This window comes from Psittacula echo (genome assembly GCF_963264785.1).
Source record: "Psittacula echo genome assembly, chromosome: 16".
NCBI classification, from domain to species: domain Eukaryota; kingdom Metazoa; phylum Chordata; class Aves; order Psittaciformes; family Psittacidae; genus Psittacula; species Psittacula echo.
The window spans coordinates 4,928,165-4,955,018 of record NC_137752.1 but is presented as its reverse complement, the minus strand read 5'-3'; the positions used below and the strand labels follow the sequence as shown (position 1 = coordinate 4,955,018).

Sequence of the window (26,854 nt, the reverse complement as noted above, 5' to 3'; positions counted from 1 at the left end):
AAGAACAGAAACGGCCCCAGGGTGGTGCTGGTCAGGGTGCAGCTTTCTGGAAGGGAACCTCACGCAAGCAGCTCCAAAAGGACAGCAAAGTGCAAACCAAACAGCGTGGCAGAAGATGTCCCTATCTCCTGCCAGGGCTCACTGCAACCCCAAAAGCATCGCCTGCTCTGCACCTGGAGCAGGAGGCCATCCAAGCCAGGAGTGGGCAAGCAGAGGGATCACCAGCAAGGGAGCCAGGGCAGCAGGATGGACACAGGAGCTCTGCAGTGTGCAGAAGAGGCCGGTGCCAAGCGTGTCAGCCCCAGCGTGAACTCAGCATGCACCAGGCAGCCCCTTCCCGGTGTCCTCTCCAGGTTACTTACTCCTTCAGAGCGAGGGAGTTCCCCGTTGCTCTGGCCAGAGGAATACAGATTGACGTATTCACCCTCACCAGCCTCCTCACTGGCGTTTTCACTCTAAGGGAGACAGGATGAAAGGAAATATGTGATGGTGCTCCCCGTCAGCACAATGTTAGTGAGAGAACGTGCCCACGGGCTGGGAGGAGAAGCGCTCTCGGCAGCTGCCGTCACCTAACTGGGAGCCCTTCCTTTGGCTCAGTGTCCAACACAATGGCCAACAAAGTGCAGCCAAGGCTGTACTTTACCAGGGGTTTTAAAGGACTATCCTGAAGGCTGCGGTAGGACAGCAGCAGTCGCTGCTTTGGAAGAGCTGCCGTGGACTCCATGCGAGACTGCGAAGGTGTAATATGCATGAGCAGATTTCAAGATTACAGAAGCTGAGCATCCAGAGCTTGACACCCAAGTGCCCGTCCTACCTGCACTGTGGTCCTGTTGCTAACTGCAGATCAGCCTTGCAGCCCTGAGGGTATCAAATATACCTCTCAAACTGTGATACAAGCACAAACTAAGGCCATCACACCAAGCTAAACCAAACTTGAGGGTTTCTGGGCTGTAACAGGGACCCAACACAAGGAAGCTCAACTGCAAGGGTCAGGTTCAAGGTGTAAAACCTGATCATTTACTCTGCAACCAGTGTTCCTCTTCCAGACATCGTGAAGAGGCAGCACTACCATGCACTGTGCTGATAGGAATCAACTCGAGGCTTTGCAGCAAACAAAAGAGGAGCTACCTTGAGAACCGGGTGTTTAAAAGAGTAGCTGTAATAGACAAACCTGCTCACTGATCTGCAAGACTGATCTGGGACCTCAAACCGGTAGTGCTGTATCAGTGTGGGAACAGCGTTAGTCTAACTTCACCAACATGTGATGCTTTGCACCAATGTGCACTGCCACCAAGCACACAGATAAGGCTGCTGGGAACTGGGAAGAGCAGGAGCCTGGAGAGAGCAACAGGTTTATGTCCAGGAGGGACAGAGCTGGACTGAACCCACTGCTCCTCGGGCTCACCAGTGACTTAGGAGGGAGCAGCAATCACCATGCAGAAACTGCAGGATGTGAACCACCTTTAGGAGCCTGTGTTTAGAAACAACCAATCTCACAAAACACTCCTTTGCCTTCCTCAGTTTTGTATTACAATTGCAGGAAGCTACAGCAACTTCTCCTCTCCCCTTCACCAGCATTTGACATTTTGTGTTTCCTACACATGTGCTAACGTTTTCTCAGACCTGCTGACGCTGTTCATTTGTTCCAGCCACCGTTATATGAAATTACCTCTCTACAATTCACACACACATTTGCAAACCGGACTAGATCATATTTAGCATGTATTAATACAAGAGACATTTTCTTTTAACAAACAAACGCAGCCTTGCGTTAAGATGCATTATCTCTATGGATAGTCTCACCGAAGGCGTCTGGAGAGAATCAGTGAAAGAGGTTTCAGAAGGAAGGCAGACAGGAGCACTCCCGTTAAAGCTGCTCTCCTGAGAAGAGGAGTTTGGCACATCCACAGTGCTGGGAGACTGGCTGGCTGCGGCGGGCACCGCTAGGTCAGAGCTCTGAGATGGATGGACGGGAGGAAAAGGTGGGGTGGAGCAGGAGGAGGAGGTAGAAGAGAGGAAAGGAGGTACGGAGACTTGGTTGTGAGGCACAAAGTCCTGGGAGTAGGACCTAAACACAGATTTGTACTACAGGATGCAGAGACGTACAACACAAAAACAAGGAAGACGGGGAAAGGAAAGAGACAGACAAAAGAAAAAGTAATTAGATTGGCAGTAGTGTAGCAGCGACAGCACAAGGCACAACCCCAACAGAGGCAGCTCTATTTTATCACCCACACACTACAGCAGGAATTGCTACCTGGGACACGTCAGCCAGTTTTTTTCCAGAGACTTGTTCCTGCACAAACAGCAGCTTGGCTGCTCATCTGACAGAGAGGAAAGGGGCACCAGGGTGTTTACCTGCAGGTATCCAGCCTTCGCTAGGCAGGGTCTGAAAGCCTGGGTATCTCAGTCCTTTAATGACAGTGACCCTGAAAATCACTTGAGTGGATGACAGGACGCGAAGGCAGGCAGAAACCATGGCTGTGAGCATGCTGGAAATATCTAGATAGAGAAAAGTACTCCAAGGGCTTATTGCTTCTCTGGGATTTTCCACAGGATCCAAATTTAAGATGCCTTTTGCTCCAGCCTGTAATATAACAGCTACTGTGTCAAGTCTGCTCCAGAATACACAGCTCCCAGGGAGGAGTGGCTGGATGCCGTCTTTCAAGTTACACTGAAGGATAAAGGAGCTTATGCTGCTTCTCCTTCCCATTTGAGCAACACAGGGAGCAGAAATGGTAATTGCCCTCAGGAGCGATGAATTCCTTATCAAACTGATCCTTTAACACAGTGCCTTGGAAAGTCAGCTGAAGAGATGAAAAGAGATCATCTGCGTAAAGCTTTATTTCACTATCTCTCCTAATCATCAGATTACTGCTCAGATATTATTAAACAGGGTTCAGTGGGAATATACTGTGCCAAGAAAAACAAGAGCAACCCTCTGTCTTTTAACATCTGGTGCTAGTAAGATTTACCATCAGGGTTAAGTCCAAAACAAAGCTGACACCCAGCAAAAACCAAGAGACAATAAAACCTGCTGGTGAGGAGTTTATTTAGAGCAGAGCCCAACCACTGGTGAGACCTGTGTTGTAGCCAAGTGGACCAAAGGAAGAATCACATCATCCAAACCAAAACCCATGCTGAAATGGAGCTGTGATAGTTGCCCCTTCGTGTGATCTGCAGCAGAAGGATGGTGCATCATAGAGCAATCCAGAAGCAGAGACACAACTTGCTCAAACCAGGCTGAAAAGTGACACCGTTGTGATGTAAAAAGAAGAAGGGACAATAAAGACAGGAGTCAGAGAATTCAGGCTACATTTTCCCAGGAGAGTTGAGTGTGTGACAAAAAGCAAAGCTTAGTCTGTCACCTGAGCCCTGGCAGCAGCATCCAGCCCAGCAGTGGTATTTTTGTTTCTACCTAGGAAAGACATGAGCTTAAAAACCTAAACTGAGAACAGCTTCCAGCCAGAAACCTCGGCAAAAAAAAGCTTCTCCACTACAAAGGAAAGGAAACATAAAGGTCAATGACTACACTTTACCTTCCACCACCTTAACCCTCAGTGGCTGCCCTCCGGTGTGCGTGGAGTCCACAGTGCTCTGGGTGTATTCTGGGGACCCCATACAAATTGCAGGCCATAATACAGAGCAGCAGAGGGAGATGCTCTAGAAAGAGAGCTTAAAAGACTACTGGAAAATAATTAAAATGCAAATCCCTACCACATGCCTGTGGCTAAAAGGAGACTGGCTCTAGGACAGGCTCCTCTCCCTGCCTGTTTCTTTCTGGATGAGCAGCCCTGGCTCCAGGGACACCGTCAGCTTTCGGTGCTGCCTCAGTAACAATGACAAGTCTAATCTCTGTATTTACTTTCTGCCCAGATAAATGCTCTACATCTATTCATTTTCACTTGCATGGCACAAAACACTAAATCCCTCGTAAGAAGCCAGGCTTGTGACATCACCTTGGCTCAGCAGATCCATTGTGCCTGCCCATCTCCCTGGTATTTCATGATCTCACTGGCTCTAATATGCCAACTATTGCCCCAAGTCCCCAAAAAGAACAGGGGCAAAGTTGATGGAGAATGTATATCCCACCAACCAGTGCTGCAACGGTTCAAGAAGGCACTCAACAAAGTGCTGTCCTGATAACGAGATCCTCTGATCCAGTAAAGCAAATAATTTGTTCAAACAGAACCTGTGTGCCAGCTCCCCTGCAGCTGGGCTTCCTGCACCCACATGAGACAGACGGCACATGCTGTCCTTCACTTTGTAGTTGATGGACATCTCCCACCAAGAAGTCCCAAGGTTTTTTGTCTCTGACCTGTCGAACCCCACAGAAAAAGCCAGCCTTTTGGAAAGCAGTGGTGGAGCTCAAGCAGGGCAGGAGAAAGGAAATCACTGTCCTCAGTCAAGTCGCTCTGGGACAGGCAGCACCCTGCGAAGCTGTCACGCTATGCGATGGAGCTGGCAGGGTTAGTTCAGGCCAAACACTGGCCGTGAGGCTCAGCAGCAGAGCTGCTGCCTGGTACACTGCCTGCAGGCTGAGCTAGCTGCTCAGGGACAGGAATTACTGCTGCTGAGGCAGGAAAAATCACACAGCTTCTGCCTTGCACATTTTCAGGGACATTAATCCCAATTTAAAGGCAATTCAGACCTAAATATAACATAACATTGCATAAATCTTAAAAGTTTGACTGTGGATACGTTACTCCTGACAATCACTATACATTGATTTCTCCTCGGTCTCATCAATACACCTTTTGAAACAGTCTCTTGGCACGAGAAGTGTTGAAAATGCTGCTTTAAGGCCCAGGTGCCCAGGAAAATGCATTCATCTTCATTATGTGATCCGTGAACAATCATTTAAGGACGCAGACATGCTCTCAGCAAGCTGTTAACAAAGGGAACAGTGCAGAGAAGCCTTTGGTGTGCTGGCATTAATTAGCCAGGCTGCTCTCCGACTTCCAATCCTGTTGCAAAGTTGCATCTTGTGGCAAGCGAGCCAGGGAGCCCCCGCCTTCCTTTGGAGCCTGCAAGCAGCTCCGGAATTCCAGCTATGCAGCCGTGCTGGGACAAGAGCCAAGAATGAAGCATACTTTTAGAGGGGAAAAAAACCACCCTGCGGTGGAGATGATGTCCATATGGCACCCATTCCTGCTGCTCCCCAGTCAGGCCCTGCCCAGCCCAGCCAGCAGCTGCAGCAGGAATTCTGGCAACAGCATCCATGGAGTTTGGGTGTTGGAAGCCCTGTCATCCTTTCAAAGACATACCTTTTTGGGGAGAGGATAGTCCATTCAACAGAAATGTCACAAGTGAACCACTCATCCTCTAGTCTGACAACCAAGAAATCACAGGCAACAGTTTATCCTGGAAACAGATCAGTGCTTGTTTTAATCTGCTTCTTAGGGGTTTCTTTCAGGGTCAGTAAGACCTCGGTTACGGCTGTGCTGACACAACCTCCTACCCCTTGGCTTTACTTTAAATAAATTACTTCAAGATAATCTCTGGGAAAGCTAGAAAGAAGGATGCCTCCGGATCCTGTGAGAAAGGATGCTTTCCTCTATCCAAACTCCGGCCATGCTGCCAGGCTCCCACCACAGGACCAGAAGATGGTCTGCCAGCATGAGTGATCCTGCAAACAACCAGCACAAGGAGAAGAGTTTCCTCTCCTCTCACCAGTAAAGTGGATCTTAGAAGCACCTATCTGCCACCTGGGGAGTACTTCCACAAAGCATGGAAGCCAACATGGCCAGCCCTGAATGTTTACCACCCACCGTGACACACAGAGGTCTTCCAGAGATGGCCTCTTTCAATTTGCTGCCTTTGATTTTATGCAATGGTCAATATTTTAGAAGAGCTTTCCATCATTAGCAGCAGTGTTACAGGATGTCCCTAAGGTCAATGACATTATGACCGTTTATTTGGATTAGATGGCAGGAGATAAGCACTCTAATAGAAAACTTATTTCAAGAGTGACACTGCTCTACGTCCCCTAGGCATGGCTGACCAAAAGTAACAGGGTGTTTCCATAAAGGGAGCCACTGGTTCTGCGCTGCAGCAGTCTCCATCCTAAATTCAAAGTTGAATTCAATTACATGGCTGACAGAGCATCCGCAGCATCAGCAGACACAGTCTTTACCTTTTAAGCACAACCTTCTCCATTACCCTATGGAATTCTTCTGCCAAATTAATCTGTGATCCTGTCAGGCACTCCCAGATCAGGTAAAGCACCGGAATTCCAAAACATGAAGCTATCAGAGGAAAGGATCAATCTTTTAGATCTCCCCTGCTAATGCTGTTGAAAGAATGATGTGGGCAACATGCCAGAACTGGATGCCCAAATTCTAACAGTACAGAACTATGTTCACAAACTACTGGGTGTTGCACAAAGCCGTTACACCCTGAGAATATAATTGCATAGACAACTATTGGAAAAGACTTCCTATCTCATGACACAATGCTGGACTTCCAGGTACTTTTGCTAATGAGGAAGGAAATGCTCCTGCAATGAATGGCTGGAAACACAAGCTGCCAACAGAATGGCTTCAAGCACTGCCACAGGAAAGGCAGCAACTCCTCATGCTTGAATGTTTCTCAGCAAAGCCTCTGACCCGGCTGCACAGCTGACCTCCCTGTTTTTAAGCAAGGGTTAGCACAGCAGATGGATGGATGGGGCTTACTGTTCCCTTGGGAAAGGGTCTCCTGGCTTCTGCACAAGAAAACACAAAATCCAAACTTCTCCTTAAGTGGGAGGGATTCTTGCACATCTTTGCAACAGATCAAATAAGGGGGCAGCAGGGGAAGAAAACATTTGTAAGATATATTAACATATGTAGGAGCTATTATTAACCATGCCATCACACATCTCTTTTTTGGAACTATCAGGAGAATTCCATCTGATCACACCTACAGCGTCAACTCTTAATCAGCCTGTAGACAATACCAGCATATCTAGCAAGCAGATCTTTAAAAGGCAGAGCCTGGAGACAAAGACAAGACTCCTAAAAACTCAGTCACAGAAAAAACGTGGGGTGTGTGGCCTATGAAGTCAATAGAAGGCTGGTTAAAGACCTACACAGAGCCATAGTGCTCCAACTGCAAGAAAAACATAAACCACTGGAGGAAGTGGTTTTCAGAAGCAGGAATTGGTGACCCAGCACACAACAGCACTATTAATACCACAGTGCAGCCCTGCCGTGGGCAGTGGAAGCGAACACAGAAGGAACACTAAACAGGAAAGGCAAGACAATATCTAGGACTCAGAGGATGGCTAAATAGATGCAAATCTCTCCCTCCCCCTCAAATTAAGGAGCCAAAAACCTACTTATGAGAGAAATGAATTAATACTCTATGATTTCCCAGTACTGGTTTGACCAAGGCTCCCACCATCAGACCACCATATGAATCAAACCAGCTCAGTCTCTGGTGAGGGCCAGAACTGTGGTGTGTGCTGCAGGCTGGAAGTGAGCTACAGCAACAGGGGCAAGGCGGGGAAAACATGTGAAGCACATGTCTGCATTGTGTGCATCTTTAAGCACTTATCTGATCCTCCTTTTCCTGAACATACGTTAGCACACAGACAAGAAAGAGAAACAGTTGTTGTGAATTTTCTGTGAGCTTACTCAATTTGCTCAGGAATGGTGGGAACAAGCGAGAACAGAAGCGCTGAACTGGAGCTTTCATAAGGAAATCACTTGCGCCTTCTGCTGGAATCCTGACAGCCAATTTGGTTTCTGGAAAATTACTGGAAATGTTTCTTAATTAAAAAGAAAACATAAGAAAAACCAACATTTTGAGAAAGTTATTTCTCCATAGTGGAGGATGCAGCCAAATTTCCACTAACGGCATGTACATGCCTTGGAGAAACAAGTGTGTTCCTTGTTTCAGCGAGGAAAAGCTTCCTAGCTGTAACTGAATGCAAGGCCTTCTGCAGTCTTTGGTGGAAAATATGTGGATGGATAGCAACTGAGCTTGTAACAAGCCTGATTTCCTCTGTCAGTGCAGAGCTCCCCAGCTGCCAGGAAGTAATGAGATTCCAAGATCTGCCATTCAGATACCTGCCCACCCATTTCCAGTTAAACAGCACATGGAGCTAATGAACCAAAGAACGGTATCTCTGTCTTCTGAGAAGGAGGGAGGGAGGTGATCAGCTAGAGAAAAACTACTGCCAACAATCAGTCACTGAGGATGGTTTCTTACTGCATACCTCCTTTCCCAATGTTTAGCAACTCAAAGTACTTTCAGGAGATGGGAATCCCTAGACTTATTCTTGACAGTACAGTCCAGTTGTCCCCCCGACGCTGGATTTAACATCTTAGCTGTGCATGGGATGGGGAATGATGCTGCAGCTTCTTAAATATCAGCCCACACTACAAATAGGACCCTTGCTGGCACAGAGGCCAGACACGAATCAGACTCAGTTAAAAGCAAGCTCAACTTGCCAAACCTATGAGGTTTGATCCAGTTGCTCAAGCTCTGCCTCTCTCCAGTAAAAGCTATTACCTCTGACACAATTTCCTGCAAAGAAGGGAAAAGTGCGATTAGTGGGTTGAGAGAGCAGTGGTGGCTTCTGGATTGCAGCAGTGCCTGCAGTGCTGATCGCAAAGAAAAGAGTCAGGGTTCTAGAAAAGAAATTAATACATTAAAAGAGTAAAGATGCTCTGAGCAACTTAACCTCTTTTCTGCTTCAGAACACCATCTAAAAATAATCTTTTTAAGCCCCGTAAATCAGTAGTAAGGCATTAGTCCTTCACCTGGTGTATTGAGCTAACGGGCTAACATGCAAAACATGGTGTAGTTTCAGCTTTGCTGCTGCCTGCACATGAACAGATGGGGACAGGGACAGGTTTTCCCCCTCGGATTGACTCCTGCTGTCCAGGCCAGTCTCCAGGGAAGGAAAAAAGCACAGGGCACTTCCTGAAAACTGGCTACGCTTGGCAAACCTGCAATGCTCTGATTGCCTTGGGTCAATGGACAGCCATTTCATTTATCAGTTCTGACTTCCTGGTATTGATCTAAGGAGGTTTTTGCTTCCTGTATAGAATGGATAACTATTTATGTAGGAAACATATAATTTTAAGAGATTCAATAATCACTGCTGATATCTGGGTGTGCAAGAGGCCAGTCCTCAGCTGGCTGGTATCTGAAAGGTGTGCTCTCCTTGCTGGGGTTGGTGCAAAGCTGATGCTTAACTTTAAGCAGGTTTATTGTTCCCCCCAGTACTCACTTGAGTGGCCTTTCTCTGGTGACATGAGAATAAGAGGACCAGAGCAATGTGCTTAAAGCGTTACTGGTGCAGCTCATGGCATCCCTCACTTGAAACCACACACTCCTTCCAATCAATGCTCAGGAGCAGATTGCAAGAGGGGCTCTGGCCTTTCTTAGTGCTGAAATGCAGGGTGTCGCCCTGGGAATGATACAAACCTTGACAGCTGTTTCATATCTCTGTCTTATTAAGGATAAGGAAATGGGATAAACCATGGTTATGGTATTACATGGGTCAGCTATGATGCATGTAAGGACATTGGTATTTTGCAGCTTGGAGACAAAGAGACAGTGTCACAGTGAAAATCTCATTTTTCCCTGTGAAAAAATAGACCAGCTACAGTCATGAGCAACTATGAGATTATCATAATTTAAAGGCAGTAATGGAATAATCACCATTTTTAATTCAGCTTATGTCCTTTATGCATTTGATAGTGCACTGTGTAATTGTTCTCATTGTTCCTCATTCTTCAGCCACTTCTTTTCCCCTCACCAAATCCTTGTAAAAACAAGTACGGATTTTTTAATGAAGTTTTATCATTTCATAAAGTAATACATTCACAATAATGTAGCCCAAAGCAAGATGAGAACAGGTCAGAACAATTAAAAAGATAAGTAACCATTTAATCCGACCAGGACACTTTTTAAATGGGAGTGCCTGCATATTTTGAGAACATTACAGTATCATATTCATAGCCTCTCAATCAAAACAAAAATAGTCAAGTGTTTTTACTTAAGTCTTACAGTTCTGTGTGTTGCTTGCAAGGATGACTATCAAACAAGAGAGCTGTACAAGCCAAACTTTTGCATTACTTTGAATTTAGAACTGTTTACCACAGATTTCTGCAAGCACTAACCTTTCCACACCTCAGCCTTCTCATCTGTGCAGCAAAAGGATGATACTGTTCTCTCTCACACAAGTGGAAGCCAAAAGCTTTAAATCCTTGCTTGGGAAGTAGCACTACTTGTAAAGTATTTGAATACTTTCTTCTTTGGACCAAAGATTATGGCTAATTTTTAGAGAATGAGTAAGTGTTGAAATGGGGAGACAGCAATGGCACAGTGGGAGGATACCATTTTCAAGCACTTAACATTAAACTAACTGAACACTTTCTGAATTTTCTCAAGTCTTGTCTGGTAATTTCTGTTCCAGAAGAAGTCTGATTTAACTAAACATCCAGGTCACTGTTAAAAAATAGTCTATTCTCAGTTGTCATCACACAGCAATCAGAGCATAACCACATAGTTTTACATGCAAACGAGCCCCACATTGATGAGCTGGTGGAATCCCATGGTTAGATTTAATTTCATTATCTTAACACTTTGTTATTACTACCATTTAATTTAAGCAGCTAATCACAGATTTAAGCAGTGCTCTAAGATTAGTCTTATTTTGATTTGAATCATTCTCAGCTCCTCCTGCCTTTTTCTCTTCAGACTGCTCCCAGTGCTGTAAGAGAGAAAACCCTGCTCATCCATCAGCAAATCATATGAGGTTACTGAACTTGTCTGGGACCATGGAGACGTGAAGGGAAGCAGACAAGCAAATATTAGATAAAAGATCTGGTAGAGGCCATTTTCTAGGAAAAAAATTAAGGAGCTGCAGCCTCTGTTCCGTAAGTTTGACTAAATCCATGTATTTTGGGGACAGCATCTTGTTATTCCTCCAAAGGCCAGACTCACACAGCAGCCTTTAATCAACTCATCCGCATCGCTGACATTATGCAACTGAACAGAAAGACTATGCAGCTCTGGTGTGCAGTGGGGAACACGTAGGTCAAGGGAGTGTGCATGGCACACAGGCCAGCTCTCCTTCATCAGTCCCTCACCACAAATGTCAATACTGCTGCTTATACAAAGCAAGCCACACCTCCCCTGTGCTTCATTTAGTAGGATTTACACAGTTTTTCTCACCTGGCTGACTGCTACATGAGTTCAAACCCCCCAAAAGAACCTTTGGCTTTACCTGCAACCATGAGCATAAGCAGAGTTTGCACAGAAGAGTTTCATCGACACAAAAACCACACACGTGTTAAAGTGCAGAGAGCAACTCACCGAATGCACAGGAAAGGAGCTGTGCCGGTTGAGAAAGGAGTTAGAGACTGACATAGTGAGGCCCTGAGTGGCACCGGTGTCCTCGGGGGTGAAGGGCACTTTAGTTTGCTGGACACAGTAGGAGACAGGAGAGAGAGAAGAGGCAGCATAGGAGGCCTGCTGAAGAGGGAGAAGAAAGCAAGAGACAGAAGACACAAAGAAAGAAGAGCACAGAAAAGGCTATGAATAAAAGGATAAGAAATGCTAACTGCAAAACAATGCATATAATGGCGTGCTAAACAAACAGCTATTCATACAGTTCATCAGTCAGACACACCAATATGCCTTTCTTGAGCTCAAGAGGCACGGCAAAAATCACAGTTCAAATCTTCTTTGTTTCACAAATCCCTTAAAAATAAACTCCTGCCTCTCCCTTACAGTCCACCCATGGTCAACTGCTGCAGGAAGAGGCAACCTGCTCCTCGCTGCCCTATTTATCCCATGGCTTGTGGGGCAGATGCCCATAGGAGGAACTGGCTTTTGCTTCTGCTAAGCAGCCAGTTCTTGCAGACTCCTATTTTTGTGGCAACCTGCACACTGGGAACTTGGTCCCTCCAGTGTGAGCTATGGGCCCTGACTGCCACAGCTGAGATACTGGTGAGAACAGTGATGTTCTGCCATTTTTCAGTCCAATCCAAAATTATCTATCATTTGCACAAGGGGAGATATCACACTGTAAGTAACAAATACTATTAAGGAATTTCTCCTGAATTCCACTATAGTAAGGAGTCTCAGGGAGGGTAAGGTGTATCTCGGCTTTCTCAGCTCTGACTTGTTGAATATAACCTTCAGTGTTTCATAAATAAGATGTGAAGCTCACACAACAGGACTCCCTCATTCTTATTTTATAAGGGAGTCCATCCAGCAAAACTTGCCTGCTGGTGGAGCAGCTGATGCCCATGTGATTTGTTATTTCAGAAACTCTCACGGAGCAGGAGCAGAGGAACAAGAGTCTGGTGGCTTTTACAGTGACTGCTTAATAAGCCATCGTCTGCTTGCACCACTTTCCCAACAGAGAGATGAAGGTAAGGGTGGGAGGCTGTGCTTGAAGAAACCTTTGCTTCAAGCAACTGCAAGCAACACCTTGATGGTATCAGCTTGCAAAACTACAGGAATGCCTAGCAGGCAAACCAGTGACATTTTGGCTGCCCAGATAACAATTAAAGGGCAGCAAAGAAATGCTTTGCTTCAGCTGACGAACTCAGGAAAGGAGCAGAATTTTCCTTCAGCTCAATGGCCACAGCAAATCTGTGTTGACAAACCCTCCCTCGTGACCATGTAGCCCAAATCACCACTGGAAACTATCACTAGAGTGTAGTCACCTCTAGGAGAAGGTAGGGCAAGGGACTGCAAAGTGCAAGTGACAGTGCAAGGATCACTCTGATAAGGGAATCACAGACTCTAGAGAACTGCCTTATTCTTTACAGAGGAGTTCTGTAGACGCTTTAATGTCCCTGCAGAGCAGATGGGACATGGGCATTCCAGATGTCACTCCCGAAAACAATAATGCATAATACTCAGTTTAGCTTGGCTGGAAATGTTAATTTATCTTCTTAGGACTCCTACCTGCATCACAGGAATGCAGTCATGCAAATCCCAAACTTAAAGTTCTCTGTGGATTTCCCACCTGATTAAAAAGCAGGGACAGCCAAACTTTAACATGGATGGAATGAAGAAATATTGCAACAGTTGCCCTCATGATGGCAAGACCATGGCTCTGTTCCCACATTTCCTCCTGTTTTGTTAAAGCCATGGCCAACTTAAGTCTGCTACATCAGCACCAAAAATGCCTTCTTTTTGATAAAAAATAGAGCAAACCAAATAATTAATCTAATAAACCCCTCAGGGTTGGCATTAAAAATAGAGAAAGGAAGACCCTGAAAAAGAAATAGGACAAAATCCCAGTTCCACTGAGGTTGGAAACAAAACTGCTGCTGCCAACGCTGAGGCCAGCATTTCATCTCCCACACGGAAAATGGCACTTGCTGTACTGTTAAACCCACCACCAAAACCACATACACATGTGGATGTGCCTTTCTGTGCTGGCAGTCGGAATAACAGGTAAAATCCTGAATAACACAAGGGGATTAATGTGAGGAAAACAAGCATGAGTTAAAGAATGGCTATACCAAAGTTCCGTGGCTTTGGCAAAGACTGAGCCATAAAAGCAGTTATTAAGTTTAACTCTTATTATTAGTGGCATCCTTGACAACAGTTTCAAAACAGCATTGGCAACAACAGTGCAGCAATCTCTTGAAAACCAGGTTGCTCAGCATGTCAATATCTTCAAAGCAGTTGTCATTACACAAGCCTGTAGCCTGGCACAGATTCAGCCATGCCATGTGGAAGATTAATGTTTCATTTTCAGGGCATTTTAGGACTTTCAGAGCCTTATGGGGAATGGTCTGAACACGGGGTTAGAAAGGAGCTCAAAGTAGATGACGCAAAATGCCTAAGAACGTGTTAACAAGATGACAAGGAGCATGACGGGGTAACTCTAATAAGACATCCTCCCACCACTACAGCCCGTCAGAAGCAGGAGTATCAAGAACAAAGCTGTCTCGGGGAGGCCGGGAAGGGCACAATGGGTGTCACTCACCAGCTGCCTCTGCTTGGGTGGGAGAGCAGGAGGAGGTGCCAGATCTTGAGTGGGGTCTAAGCTGATGAAGGAGTCATTGAACCCATAGACTTCCATGAGGTGCTTGTTCTTCTGCTGGTAGATGTGTTCATTCTGAGGGGTCTGGTAGAACATGGACGGCTGTGGCTCAGAGTAGTCTTCCACAAACTGCATGTATGCCATCACTGCAATGCAAAGAAAGGTCACACTCACTGCTCCTGGTCCACTTGCTGCAGCTGCAACAGCAGGCAGGATGCTTATTCTCAAAAGGAAGTCAGAGTAAGGCCATGCCACTGTCAGCCGGGCTTTGCTGCAGGCTGGGAGCAGCAAGGCATCCGTGCTGTGTTCAGAGGTAGCTCACACAGTCAGTTGCCATCCACCTTACAGGAAAGGATCTGAATATCCCATCCTGCAAGCCTGCACAACAAATGTAATCACAGGCTACAAACACATCTGACAACAGTTTAAGGAAACCATGAGGTCTCCAAACAGCTACTTGAGAACTTTGATTCACTAATGCTTAGCCCAAATTCCTTCCTCATGTAACTGAAGGCAATTTTGACAATAGTCCTCAACAACTTATGCCCAAGGTCATAAAAAAACCAGAGTAACTTCAGTCTGCTTTCCAGGAGGCACAAATCATCTTGCACAAAGATGCAATCTTGACAATAAATCTATACTAATACTTGTGCATGTAAGGAGTCTCATATCTGTAGTCAGCAAAATTTCTAGAATGAGGAGCCTTATGGCCTTTCTCCATTCTAGCAACCTGATAAAACTGATATTGGAGAACACCTACCTGTGAGACTGAGTATACCTCTTCCTCGGCTATTTATATGCTGCTGCTGGTACAGGATACTTACCTTCTAAAGTGCCACTGACCATGCCTTTGTGCCCTCTTTGCTCCGATCCAACACCTTTTGCTCCCATCCCTTTATAAAGCACCTTTATTTTAGTGTTGGAGGGGGGGAATGACACCCAGTGTCATAGAAAGATCCCCCCCAGAATTAGTAAGGATCACAAATGTACTTAAGAATATAAAATAAATACAGAACTCTCTTTTTCATACCTAAGAACAGGAGCAACAGATGTATTTAAGTGCCATAAAAAGGACTAATAAAGACCTTCCTGCAAATACGCTGTTGTGCAAAAGATAATCTGCGATCATTCTTCCCTTCCTCCTGATAAACCAGCAGTTGGCAGGTTTTGTAAAACTGGTCATTAGGTGGCAATTATTAAGCTTCTGATGGCATTTCAGTTGTACAGCTGCAATGAATGGGTGGCTTCAGTGAAAGCTATAAATACAATGCAGTACTTGCACATCACGAAGCTGGTTCCCACACTAGCTGCAAGTCAAAGCCCTCTGTTCACCTGCCAATGCACATGGATGGGCCAGCCTATTTCAAACAGGATGCACTGTGCTAATGTGTCACTGTGCACCTGCCTTTTGCACACGCCTTTTGCACCCTTTTTTTTTTTCCAGATTTCCTCTAATATTTAAAATTCCAGAGCTATCACAGCTGCCCCTTCTCACAGAATGGAATCCTTCTCTAAAATAGAATAAAGAAAGCAAGCCGACGAGGAAACCTCAGCTGATGGATTTCAATCCCGACCGGCAACACCTGCTGTTCCCATCCTGTGACCCTACATGGACCTGCCAATGGACAACCTATTTGTGTCCAGCAGCACTGCCAGCTCCTGCAGAGCCCTGCCAAGGCTGCTGGAATTCTGACCCCCAGCATCCCCTGCTAACCCGGCCTTGCTCCTCTTCCTCCCCCAGCCACCCTCCTTCACAGATATAAGTCACCACCCTTGCTGGTTCACACCTCTCCTCTTCAAGGGAGTGTGCCAGAGGTTTCAAACTGCACACGAGTGCTGGTGTGTGCTTGTGCCTGCTCATCTGCTGGTGTTGGCACTCCTGTTAAAGCCAAGATCAAATATACTCATGCATGTGAATTGCAGCCTAACAGTGAAAAGAAGCACATCCTGGTGATATTCTGCTATTTGAAATCAAGGTAAAGGAGTCTTGGTGTAGAAAATACAGAATTACTAAAATACTACTTTCAAGTATCAGTGATTCAGTTGACTAAGGCACTTCTATTAATACCCGTGTCCCGAAAAATGTCCTGGCATCATACAACAGCTTTAGAGGGTAAGATCTAAAGAAGGCTTATGAAAGATATTTCTCCAGCAGCAAAAGTTCATGACTCCTTGGAGAAGTGTAGAGGACAAAAGCTTGAGGGAAAAGACCACATTTTGAGAGCTCATCAACTGAGTGGGATAAAAGCCAAGAAGTCAGGCTTGGCAGTCCTGGTATAATGCAGCAGATATTGCCATATTCAGACCAACCCTTCAAAAGCAATCCTTCACTTAACATCCAGATCTGAAGACAGCACTCAGGATTGACAGCTGGGTTCAGATGTTTGCGTGACACTACAGCTCGGGAAGTGTTGGTGAAAAGGGTATCACATTAGACACTTGGGTAAAATTAAATTACTGTACCTCAAGGTAGCAAGCCTGAATGCTATTGAGAGCTTTAACTCAATCTGCAAGGGACTAATGAAGAGCTCTTTTATCTCAGCTCTTTATGAGGCTAATGCATCCCATCCTCATGGCAGCTCCCTGCCTTGCTTGTTAAAACTAGTCCAGGGCAGGTGAGCATGTCTCTGTTCCTGCTTTGTCTTCTTCTCTGTTTTTAGGTGAAGTGAAAAACAGTTGGGATGGTGAAATACAAACCTGGCTCAGGAGCAGAGACTGCAGAGCACAAATTAAAATGGCATCATTAAAATGCTGCCAATCTTGAACAGGAGAGCCAGAGAGCAGGGCCACTCCTGAGACTGCTGTTTGCAAGCTTCTTCTTTCCCCCCTTTTTCCTCCATTCCTTCCCCTCTCTGTTGTGGTTTTGAACAAGGCAGAAATGTAAAAAGCAGATGGGGAATTACATCACCAGCTCAGATCAGGCTGCACACCCTGCAGTGACTGTGCAGAGGGAGGGATGGAGGCTGCAACCTCCGCCGCAAGCAGCCGGGGTGGAGTGACACAGTATCAAGGCAGCACCCCAGGAGAGAAGGGAGGTGTGAGAGAGAAACCTCTCCCACCACATGCCCAGCTTATGTCAGCTCTGAACCCAGACAGAAAATACTTGAAATAAAACCCCCATAAAATCTCGGACTGAGGCTAGGAACGCCTTCCCAGCAATCTGCTTGCACTGCCTTGGCTGTCATTCATGAAGGAGCTAAAGCTGCTCAGGGATTTCTAGCACACATCGGTTCTGCCCACATGGTAGAAGTCACAGGTATTGCTCAGAATGCACCAGCAGTGCCCCAGCCAGCTCGCTGTGCAGCCAGTGCTCTGCACACAGGGAGAGCAAACGCTGGTCCTGGAAGCAGCACCTGGCCGCAGGAGAGGAGGGAAAGCAGCAAGTGACCTCTTGTCAGGAAAACACCCTTGGTGCAGTGGTTGTTGGGAGATTATCAGCAATAAGGCACATCTGCAGTATAGGTAAGGCACAGTAGTATCCAATGCAAACGACTTACTGAAGGTCTAGCCCAGCTCCTGGTGCAGTGCCAGCAGCCTGTGCTACAACAGGCTCTGCACAAGAGCAGGAGATTTGTGTGCATGGGCAAGAGCCAAAATAATGGAAGTTCTTAAGCTATACAGCACATCAACTCAGTGGAGAAGTCAAGGTCAAATAAGCCAGTCTGTGCTGTCACCTCTGGGAGGAGAGCTGTTCTTCAGAGTTGGCATTATCCGCTGGCTAAGCCCAGACTGCCCTCAGCATGGTTCCTGCAGTTAAATACCAGCTGCTTACAGGGCATCAGGCTGCATTTTGTTCCCACTGACAGGGAGGGAAACATGAATAAGTGCTTCACCGCTAGTTTCCAAGCTGAGGGAGGATCTAGTTATTTGTGACTCTGGACTCTTCACTACAGCTCTCCATATCTGTGTCTTGTACACCAGGAGCATGATGCTGGTGCTAAAGCAGAAGTCTAGAGTAATTTGCCCTTAGCACAGTAATGTAATAATTTATGCGAAACTAAAAGGCTTACCAGTCCTCAGTTTAAATTATACAGAAGTCAACTCTTGGAGGTCCCTCTGAGCACAGCTCACAGCAGTACATATGGTTAACTGAAGCAGGATTTGCTGTATATTACCAATAAAAAGAACATCAAAGTATCCACTGCAGCATTTCCTGCCAACTACCAAAAGATGACCCACAACAAAGGGACTACAACCAAGTCCCATCTGTGTGAGCTCTAGATCTTGTTAATAAATTCACACATCTCCTCTGGATTCCAGGAGTTTGTTGGTATTGTGGAAGCAGCACTGCCTCACCTATGTGATTACACAAGAATATCTACATGCATCAGCCTCCAGGCAAAAAAATCCCGGGTGCTACTATACAGCCTGAGTAATGTTTTACTGTCCTTTTAATGTTGAAAATAAAAGTAGAACTAACAACCACAGATCTGCGGTGTGATATACTGTGGAGTAAAGACAATGTAAAACAAGTTCTTGATGTCACATGAGTGCAATTAAAAATCCACAGCAGTCAAGTATCAGTCCAAATACTACGACAAGCTTTGCAGCAAGGGTGCTTTATCAAACCATCAGAGCTGACAACACATTAGGTAACAGCTTCTATCTTTCCTAACAATCCAATCTGATCAATACTCCAAGAGCTTCTCATAATGCCAGACGACAGATGACAATTAACTCTTTTCTAACATCAAAGAAAATTCACATACAACGCTTTGGTGTTGAGGTTAAAAGTGTGCATGGGAAATAATGGGGAAGATAGCTTTTAAAATTGTTTTTAACTAACTCCTTGAGATCTTATATGATAACAGAAAACAAAGACATGGGGCCTAAAGAGGAAAGCAAACAGCCCAGATCTCTCTTTCAACTGTCAAATTGCCTCTTACCCAAGATTTACCCAGGCATCTCCCCCTACTAAAGCTGCCTACGTGCACAGAGGTGCACCTCCCTGCATCCATCCCAGTCTGCATGGTGTAAAACCACCTGGACCAGCCTTTGTTGTTAACACCCAGAGCCCAGAAGGACCTGATCCTGCAGTAAGGAGGCTCTGCATCACATCCCTTTGCAGCTGGTACTGCAGGTGAGTATTCTGAACAGCATAACCATAACAACCAGCCTTGGCTATGGCCTGCGCCAGCTCTTATATCCTTTCTGTTGCCTACAAACAAACACCTCAGCTCCTTTTTAGTTGTTTTCAGTATAATTTAAATGTTTGCATCCCAAAGAGGGCAAAAGTGATTTCCTGTATATAGGGCCACTACCATAGGAATGGACAGAATACTGACCCCGCTGCACCACACGCTGATCTTGCCTCCACCTTATTCTCAGTGAGGAGACTTACTAACTGCAGAAATGAGTCAGAAAGCCAACCCAGCATTTTCAGATCAGCTCTTCACTTGGGCTGCCAGCTACATAACGTAACACTGTTGATCCAGACCTTGTATACACCACCTCCTCATGCAACATACAGCTGCAAAGCAAGCCAGTGACTAGTGAACTAACATCTGCTGGATCTCACTGCATAGTCCACAGCCTTCCCTGGCAGATCAGTATGGCTGCTTGTTTGGCAAGAGGTTTCACATGTTTTCAGTCATGAACATTAAGGAAGTCAGAATAAGGTTGTGAGCTGGAGTCACAGTCAGTACTGGTGTGCCAGGAGCCTGGCTGGGGCCAGCGAGCCTTTGCTTTACAGGCTGCTCATTTTAATGATGTGGGAAATTCTTAGGCATCCAAAGGAAATGAGATCCCATAGCAAAGCAGTAGTACTGGACACTAGGTTAATAGTCTTGTCTTGCCCAACTATGTGGGTGACTATGTTGCTATTCCCAAATAACTGCTCTGGCAATGCTTGGTTTTGGATAGAAAAGCAGCCCTTTCTCTGAGCTCTTGGAGAGCATCCAATTCTCTTCTGCAGTGGGAAAACATTCATAAAATGGGGACACAGGAACAGGAATGGACATGAAACGGGAGGATACACTTGGAAGATCTGCAGGGCAGAGTGCCTCGGAGACTCACACTCAGGTAAATGAAGAAGTAAAATGGTCTCACTATAGTAATGTCGATGCCACGTGGTGACAGCTCCTTTTGGACCTGGATCATTCCTGGCTCCAAGAGTCACTCCCTGCCCACCATAAGAGTGACATATCCCTTCCACGTCTTTGACATGACTAACTGATTTTGACACTGAGCCTCACATAAACAAGGGCATTACTTTGGGGGTCACCATTACTTAGTGGTCATCAGAAGCACAACAACTGCAGGGAAGGAGAAACTCAAGTGAAGTAAAACCCAAATACAAGAACTTGCTTACTGTGTTTGTTTTTCTTCTCTGGCAGAGGAGGTGGCTTCTCAGGGTCACTGTTAGAATCTGGAGCAGCAAAATCAGCAATGAATTCAACTGGTGCTGAAGAGTTTCCTTGCTGGAAAGGCAAAACAGCAGCAAACGGCGTGAAGGGTATTGATGGGACAGACACTGCATTCTGCATGTCATCCTCCGAGATGTTATCGTATTGGGAAGGGTGCCTCTCATAGGACACCCTGCAGCCTGAGTTATCTGAAGTCTGAGAGGCTGCACTCCTCCTCTTCTTTTCTGGTAAAGCTGGAGGAGTCTCTGTTGGCTGCGCTGCTCCTGAGAGGCTGCAGAATTCCAGTGGAGGAGAGCTGCCCTGCGGGAGCTGGAAAGCATGTCCATGGAAAGGGGAGCCAGACTCACCCAAAGACTCTGGCAACGGGCTGAGGATACCTGGAGCCTGCTGAGGTATCTGATCAGCATTGGAGAGGTCTTGCTGCAGGAATTCATAGTCGGGATCATAGTGATCTGATTGATCTGGTTAAACAGAGGCGATAGGAGAATGATGAATTAGTTTCTCTTCTACTGTTTAGCCCTTCTTAATTCTGCTCCTCCCATTTCATCAGTTAATTAATCAGTTCATTTAATCAGAGTGCTATTTCCTTGCAGCAGGGACCATCTTGCTGCACCTCCTGTAACATCCAGCCTTAATAAAACTCCTCCCATTATTTCTTTACACTAGCAAACAAGTAACAAAAATTCAGCAGGTAGATCATTGCAGAGAGTATTTATGTTTCCTATCTATATTTTTATTTTCTTCCCTAGTATGTAGAAACAACATCTCTTTAGTCTACCAGGACTGTCATTTCTGCAGACAAGTCTGAAATTAACAAAACATTCCACTTGAGAGAGAGCTGAATTGAGTTTGAACACAATCATCTATAGCTAGGGAAACACATTCCCCTGGGCTTTTTCCTATCTGACAGACTGTAACTCTGCACAGAACTGCCTGCAGCAGCTATAAGATGACAGTTGCAAGCACAATCCATTTACTTCTGCATCACAGCTATGACAGCTCCCAGACAAGAGTGAAGGGGGCTCCTCCAGCAGCAGGAGGACAACCCTGGCCAGCGCTCTGCTTACCTAATGTTTCACAGCTTGTGTTGCGGGAGCACTGACCGCTGTCGCGGTCCAGAGAAGAAAGTTGCTCGTCAGACTTGCTGAGTTTGCCGATGCTACTGCATGGTGAGAGGCGAGGAGATTCCCCCCCATAGGAGTGGCTTCCACCTGACAACCTTCTCTGGGCATAGCAGTCCACATCAAAATCCTTAAGCAAAGTAAACATCAAATCACTGTCATTCTTGGCAGCTCACTAATAAGGAAGATGCAGCTCGAGAAGCAAACACCTCTCAGTTGTGTTAAGAAAACCAGGAGGGAAGAGGATCAGTGCTACTAGCCCCCTCTAGTTAGACAAGCTGTGTGTGTGACCCAAACTGAACTTCACAGAGGCTGAGAACTTCAGCTGCTTCACACATCTGATAACTGCTTGTCCAGACACTGACAGTAGGGAATTAGCCTGCAAGATTCCCCATTAAATAGCCTTTAGCAATTGGTTAGCTGAAGTGCATGCAAAGGAAAAATAAGCAATAGTGAGATATAACTTTCTGTGCCTATATTATATTTTCCATGTTATACATTTCTATTTTGGAAATTCCTCAAGCCCATCAACCTGCGAGTGAACCTCTCAAGCAATCCCATTTCAGCAAAACAACCTAAGTGTGACTATACTAGGAACTGAAGAACTTCCACAGCTTTCTCTGGGTCAGCCAAATGACTAAGTCAGAGCTGAGGCTTTGGGGATGAGGACAAGATTTGATTTTGGTGCAATTTAATACAATTCAGGTCCTCACTGCTGAGTTAGTAAGTTCCTAAATGTGCAGAGCAACCCAGTCACTTACCTCATAAACCCCAGTCTAGTACAAGCAATGGAGTATGACTAACACACACAGTCCCCAGGTTTCTGTATTTTCCAAAAGCACCAGCAGTGGTCAGAGCAGTTGCTCAAACTACAGCTTGTGTTAAAAGAGGTTTTAAATTGTGACTGGGTGAAGATACACTTGGCCTCTAAGTAAACCTTGGTGAGATCTTGGTAAGCTCAGTTCTGTACCTGATCTACTCAACACAGCAACACTCAACCACTCACATCGTCACACTCTGCTACAGCTCAAGGCAACAAAGTTTGTAGCAATTTGTTAATTAAATCCAAACAACACTGTAAAAAAAATTAAGCTGTTCACATTATTTATTATCCTGATGTTCCTGCCACTAAAACTCCCACTCCCGAGTTCAGGGCTGTTTGGGACGAGCAGAGGCGTGCAGGGAACTGAGTGGCTGCAGCTCACGGCATTTCTCTGAGCTTTTGCTACAGTTCACAGCATGTTTCTTTGGCTTTCACAAAGGGATTATGCCATTACCTGTCTGTTGATTCCAACAGGTAAACTGGACCCACTGGTGGCTCGACTCATGGGGGCCACAACTGCCACTCTGGTTGGGGAAGGTGCCGACTGTCGCTTTTTAGGAGGTAATGCTGGTGGAGGGCTGCAAGACACAACAGGCATTGATGCTTCCATTACTATTCCAGCAAAAAGACTTTCAGAAGCTTCACGGGCTTGTTCTTCCAGAAAGTCTTTGACTTGCAAGGCTCAAAGCTCACAGGTACTTGTCCAAAGCTGGCCAGGAGCTATTCAGCAAACTGCAAGCACTAACAAATACCAATTTAAGAATGCTCTCACAGGTAGGGTCCTGTGCAGTGACTTATTTTTAAGGTTGGAATAGAGTTGGCATTTCTCAAACAAAAACAATTGCTGTTTGAAGAATTATTTTTAATGGAGCTAATTAGCAAGGTAATTATTTCTTAATAAAAGTGGTGAAAATCCGAATTAAATGTATTGTGTGACCTCTTCCTCCCACCTTCCAGGTTTGAAAAATGTTCAGAGTTTCAGAAATCTACAGGACAGGACAATTCTTTTTCTGCCCTTTCACTCTCCTGATGAGCTTCAGGGAACAAGATGGTCAGCGTTGCTCTCAGCATGTGAGGGATCCATGCTCTGGCATGAATCTGTTTCAGATACACATATTAGCAGTAACTAGTGGATTTCAACCACTGTACTTTTAGTATTTGTTTCTAATGGCATCTAAATCCGGTAACCATCAAGCCAATGAGATACCCAAGAGCATGTTCTGTTCCTGGAACATACCAGCAAATAGTTATAACACCTATGAGGATTCATAAAATACATAGAAATGTGATTCTTTCTGCCAACCACAGCCCTTGATGCCACATTTTCATATTAGCACAACATGCATTTTTCACACCATCTATGAGCACCAATGCTAGAGAAGAAAAACATCACACACAGAGACCAAAAGCCTGTAAACTGGGGTTTTTCTCTTCCTTCTCAAAATAGAACATAGAAACTTTTATGTGGTTACTTGTAGATCAGGGTAAGAACTAGGTAAAAGATTTTTTTCACACACTAGTGGCTCCTTTCACTCTTAAGCAAATGCAGAACAACCCAGATGTGCAGGACAGGCTGGCAACTGCCTGTGGAGGTTATGAGAACACTTCCCACTGGATACAGCAGCAAGACACTGTTGTACAGTGTGATGTTCATATAGTTTTAAATAAGGTTCTTATGCCTTTACATGATGCCTGTCATGTAGGGATGTCAGGGCATGGCACTACCCTCACATGAAAAGGAAAGGAAAACACAGATAATGAAGGGTATTGCTCAAAACAAGGCAGAGAGATCACAAAGTCATAAACAGAACCCAGGAGCAGGGAGGAATTACTCTGGAGGACTGGAAATTCAGAGGCATCACTAACCCTCCTTGTGACATTTCTTGTACATATTTTGCAATGTTGTTGAAAACCCAAGGAGCTGGTAAGAGCCACTGGTATTCTTCAGTCATCTTGTTGCCAGTATTACCTGTTTTCTGCCACCCGAATGCTAGGCAGAGGGGGTTTGGGAGGTGCAACTTCTTCATCCATGGAGTCAGTCAGTAGCTCGTTGGATTGAGTCATATTAGTTGTTTTGTTGAGGATTTCCATTTCTCGGTCTGTAAGGGGAAGTTCTGATGGGCTGCAACAAGCACAATACAGATTGTATACCATAGAACATAGCAGGAATGTAGCATGCTGTTGATTTATAAATGTGTGTGTGATGTCTGATTTATAAAGTTAAATCACACACAATATGAGAGACACTTACAGCATACCTATAGGTATCTTCCCTATCCTATCATAGCATATTCTCTTTAAGTGGTCCCACTGTAATGGATGAGGCTACATAAAGAACATTATGCTTCCCTCTGTGAAGAATAACTAAATGCTCTAATTCAACTACCAGTAACCAGAAATTATCCCTTCTATATTAGCCCTGCACACAGGAGAAACCCTGTCAGTGACCCACCTGTCAGATTTACATGCTGGTAAACTGGGTTTAACTGGGCTTGTGGGAGAGGGATGCTCCTGCTTTTCAATCGTGAGTCTGACCAGCTCCTGATGGATGGAGAGAAGAAAAAGAGAATCATCATTATTTGCTGAATGCTGCACTCAAACATCCTAGGTCAGAAAGGGATGTTGGCACAGTAAGCTCCTGGTTACCCATGTTATGGATTAATGATGGCATGGACAGAGAGCTAAGCTGGGTGTGAGTGTGGAACAGAGATACATAAATGATGCAGCACTGTTTCTAAGGAGCAGCCTGCCCCTTTGGCTATATTTGAGTTCAGTTTATAAACCCTGGCCCTAAGGGGATTCTGCACAAACCCACGTGTGTGTCTTTTTGCCATGCTTCCTCTTTCCTCTATTGTCACAAATGTGTTCCAGTCCCCGCAACACCCTAGATAATGGCAAATTGCCTTTACATACATAAATGTAAGTACAGAAAAGTCTTACACAGTGGAATACTTCATCTAGCTGGTGAAAAAATATGAATAATTGCTTTATATTTTATAAACAAGTATATATTTGTCTCAAAAAGCAAGTTTTGTGTAAGATGCCCAACAAGAAATGAAATCGAGAACACCTTTATTAACAGGCCTGCTTGCCCTGAAGCCATCTTTTAACATGCTAGCAACGGAAGTCTTAATCATTCAAGGAACTACTCTGGGTGTATCTGTTATAGGAAGATAAGGCTCTGGATAAAGAGAAAAGGGCATGATAATCCTGAAATATAAGTCTGCCACCAGTCAGAACAACAATCAGTCGTGCTAGAAAGATGGAGAGAGCATTTTATGGATGTCTAAGGCCAACAAATAGATCTACTGCTCACAGATGCAAACACATGCCCTCTTACAGGCAGGCTGGAAAACTGGCAGTGTTTCCTGATAATATTGGCTTCCCAGCATACTATGCAAAGGAAACTATATGCGATCAATTTTTAATTTTAAAGCACCCTGAAGTACAATGTCATCATTTCAGTATCATCTTCATGTCCACGTCTTGGAAACAACTGTCTTTGCTCTTGTCTCAATGCAGTAACTGCAACTGGAATGTTGTCATCATCAGCTTTCCAAGGAAAGGAAATACTCTAGTTCTCATATTTTTATATAAGGCTCTATTTAAAGCTGAGCTTCCATGGGACAGCATACACACAAGAGGAATAAAGCACTGGATGTGCAATGGACAGCGAGAACAGTCCAAGTGTCCACCACAGCTGATTTTGGTTTCAGTGTTCTACTTGCATTCTTGGTGTGACCTTGTGCTTAATAATAATGTACACTGTGTCAACCAAAAGCACAACAAAACACTCAGCTGGAAATGGAAATTCCCACAAGTGAGGATGGAAGAGCACAAACACAGCATATACAGATGTCCATGTGGGTTAATGCTATGAAGATGTTCCTGTCTGAGACAGACAGACAAGAGTCCTTGTGAGGAACAGCATGTTCTAAGTGCCCTGATGAGGAAAAGCACAGCATCAAGCTGATCACAGCCAGCCAACCTGGCCAGCTCCCACCTACAAGGAGGGCCATGTCCCCCAGCGGGGAAGTACTCTGCTACAAGGAGCAAGAGGGCTTTTGACAATCTATCAGGTCCACTGTGATAATGTACATTACATTGTATATAGAAAAGTAATATAATTAAGGCTCTTCCACCACAGAAAACAGGATCACGTTTTCCTCTAAACTTTGACCAATATCACTGGATTCCATGGACCCCGATTTTTAATCTTCTCTACTAACCCCAAAATGAGAACTACCATTTGAAAATCAAGCCAAGATCTTTAGTGTACACACACAGGTAATCAGCACGCAACCAAGCCAGGTGCGCATTATGTTATTCCTTATCAGCAAGTAAAGAGATTCCTGCAGCAGTAATTACAGATAATTAAAGCCTCTCTACAAACTTTTGCTACTTCAGCAAGCTGGAAATTCCAAAATGAGATGGATTTTTAAGAAGTTATGTAATCAAAACAAGGATATTTTGTTCCTTTTTATATATGGCTAGCTAGGCATCAAAACCTGAGATCAAAACACAAGTAACAGAA

At 45.0% G+C, this 26,854-nt stretch overlaps 1 protein-coding gene across 2 annotated transcripts in view; it reads right to left on the bottom strand.

Annotated features, from left to right (window-relative positions):
- RAPGEF1 (Rap guanine nucleotide exchange factor 1) overlaps nucleotides 1-26,854 on the bottom strand; it is an 83,136-nt gene that overhangs the window by 14,145 nt on the left and 42,137 nt on the right. The window contains exons 5-11 of one of the 2 annotated variants that reach the window (XM_080630593.1): nucleotides 24,773-24,861; nucleotides 24,290-24,442; nucleotides 22,775-22,898; nucleotides 21,444-21,627; nucleotides 20,322-20,837; nucleotides 13,955-14,157; nucleotides 363-455 (exon numbers count right to left, since the gene is read on the bottom strand). In XM_080630593.1, the coding sequence (XP_080486719.1) occupies nucleotides 363-455; nucleotides 13,955-14,157; nucleotides 20,322-20,837; nucleotides 21,444-21,627; nucleotides 22,775-22,898; nucleotides 24,290-24,442; nucleotides 24,773-24,861 (1,362 nt within the window). The remainder of the gene's footprint in view (nucleotides 1-362; nucleotides 456-13,954; nucleotides 14,158-20,321; nucleotides 20,838-21,443; nucleotides 21,628-22,774; nucleotides 22,899-24,289; nucleotides 24,443-24,772; nucleotides 24,862-26,854) is intronic. The other variant, XM_080630594.1, reaches the window with a different exon arrangement.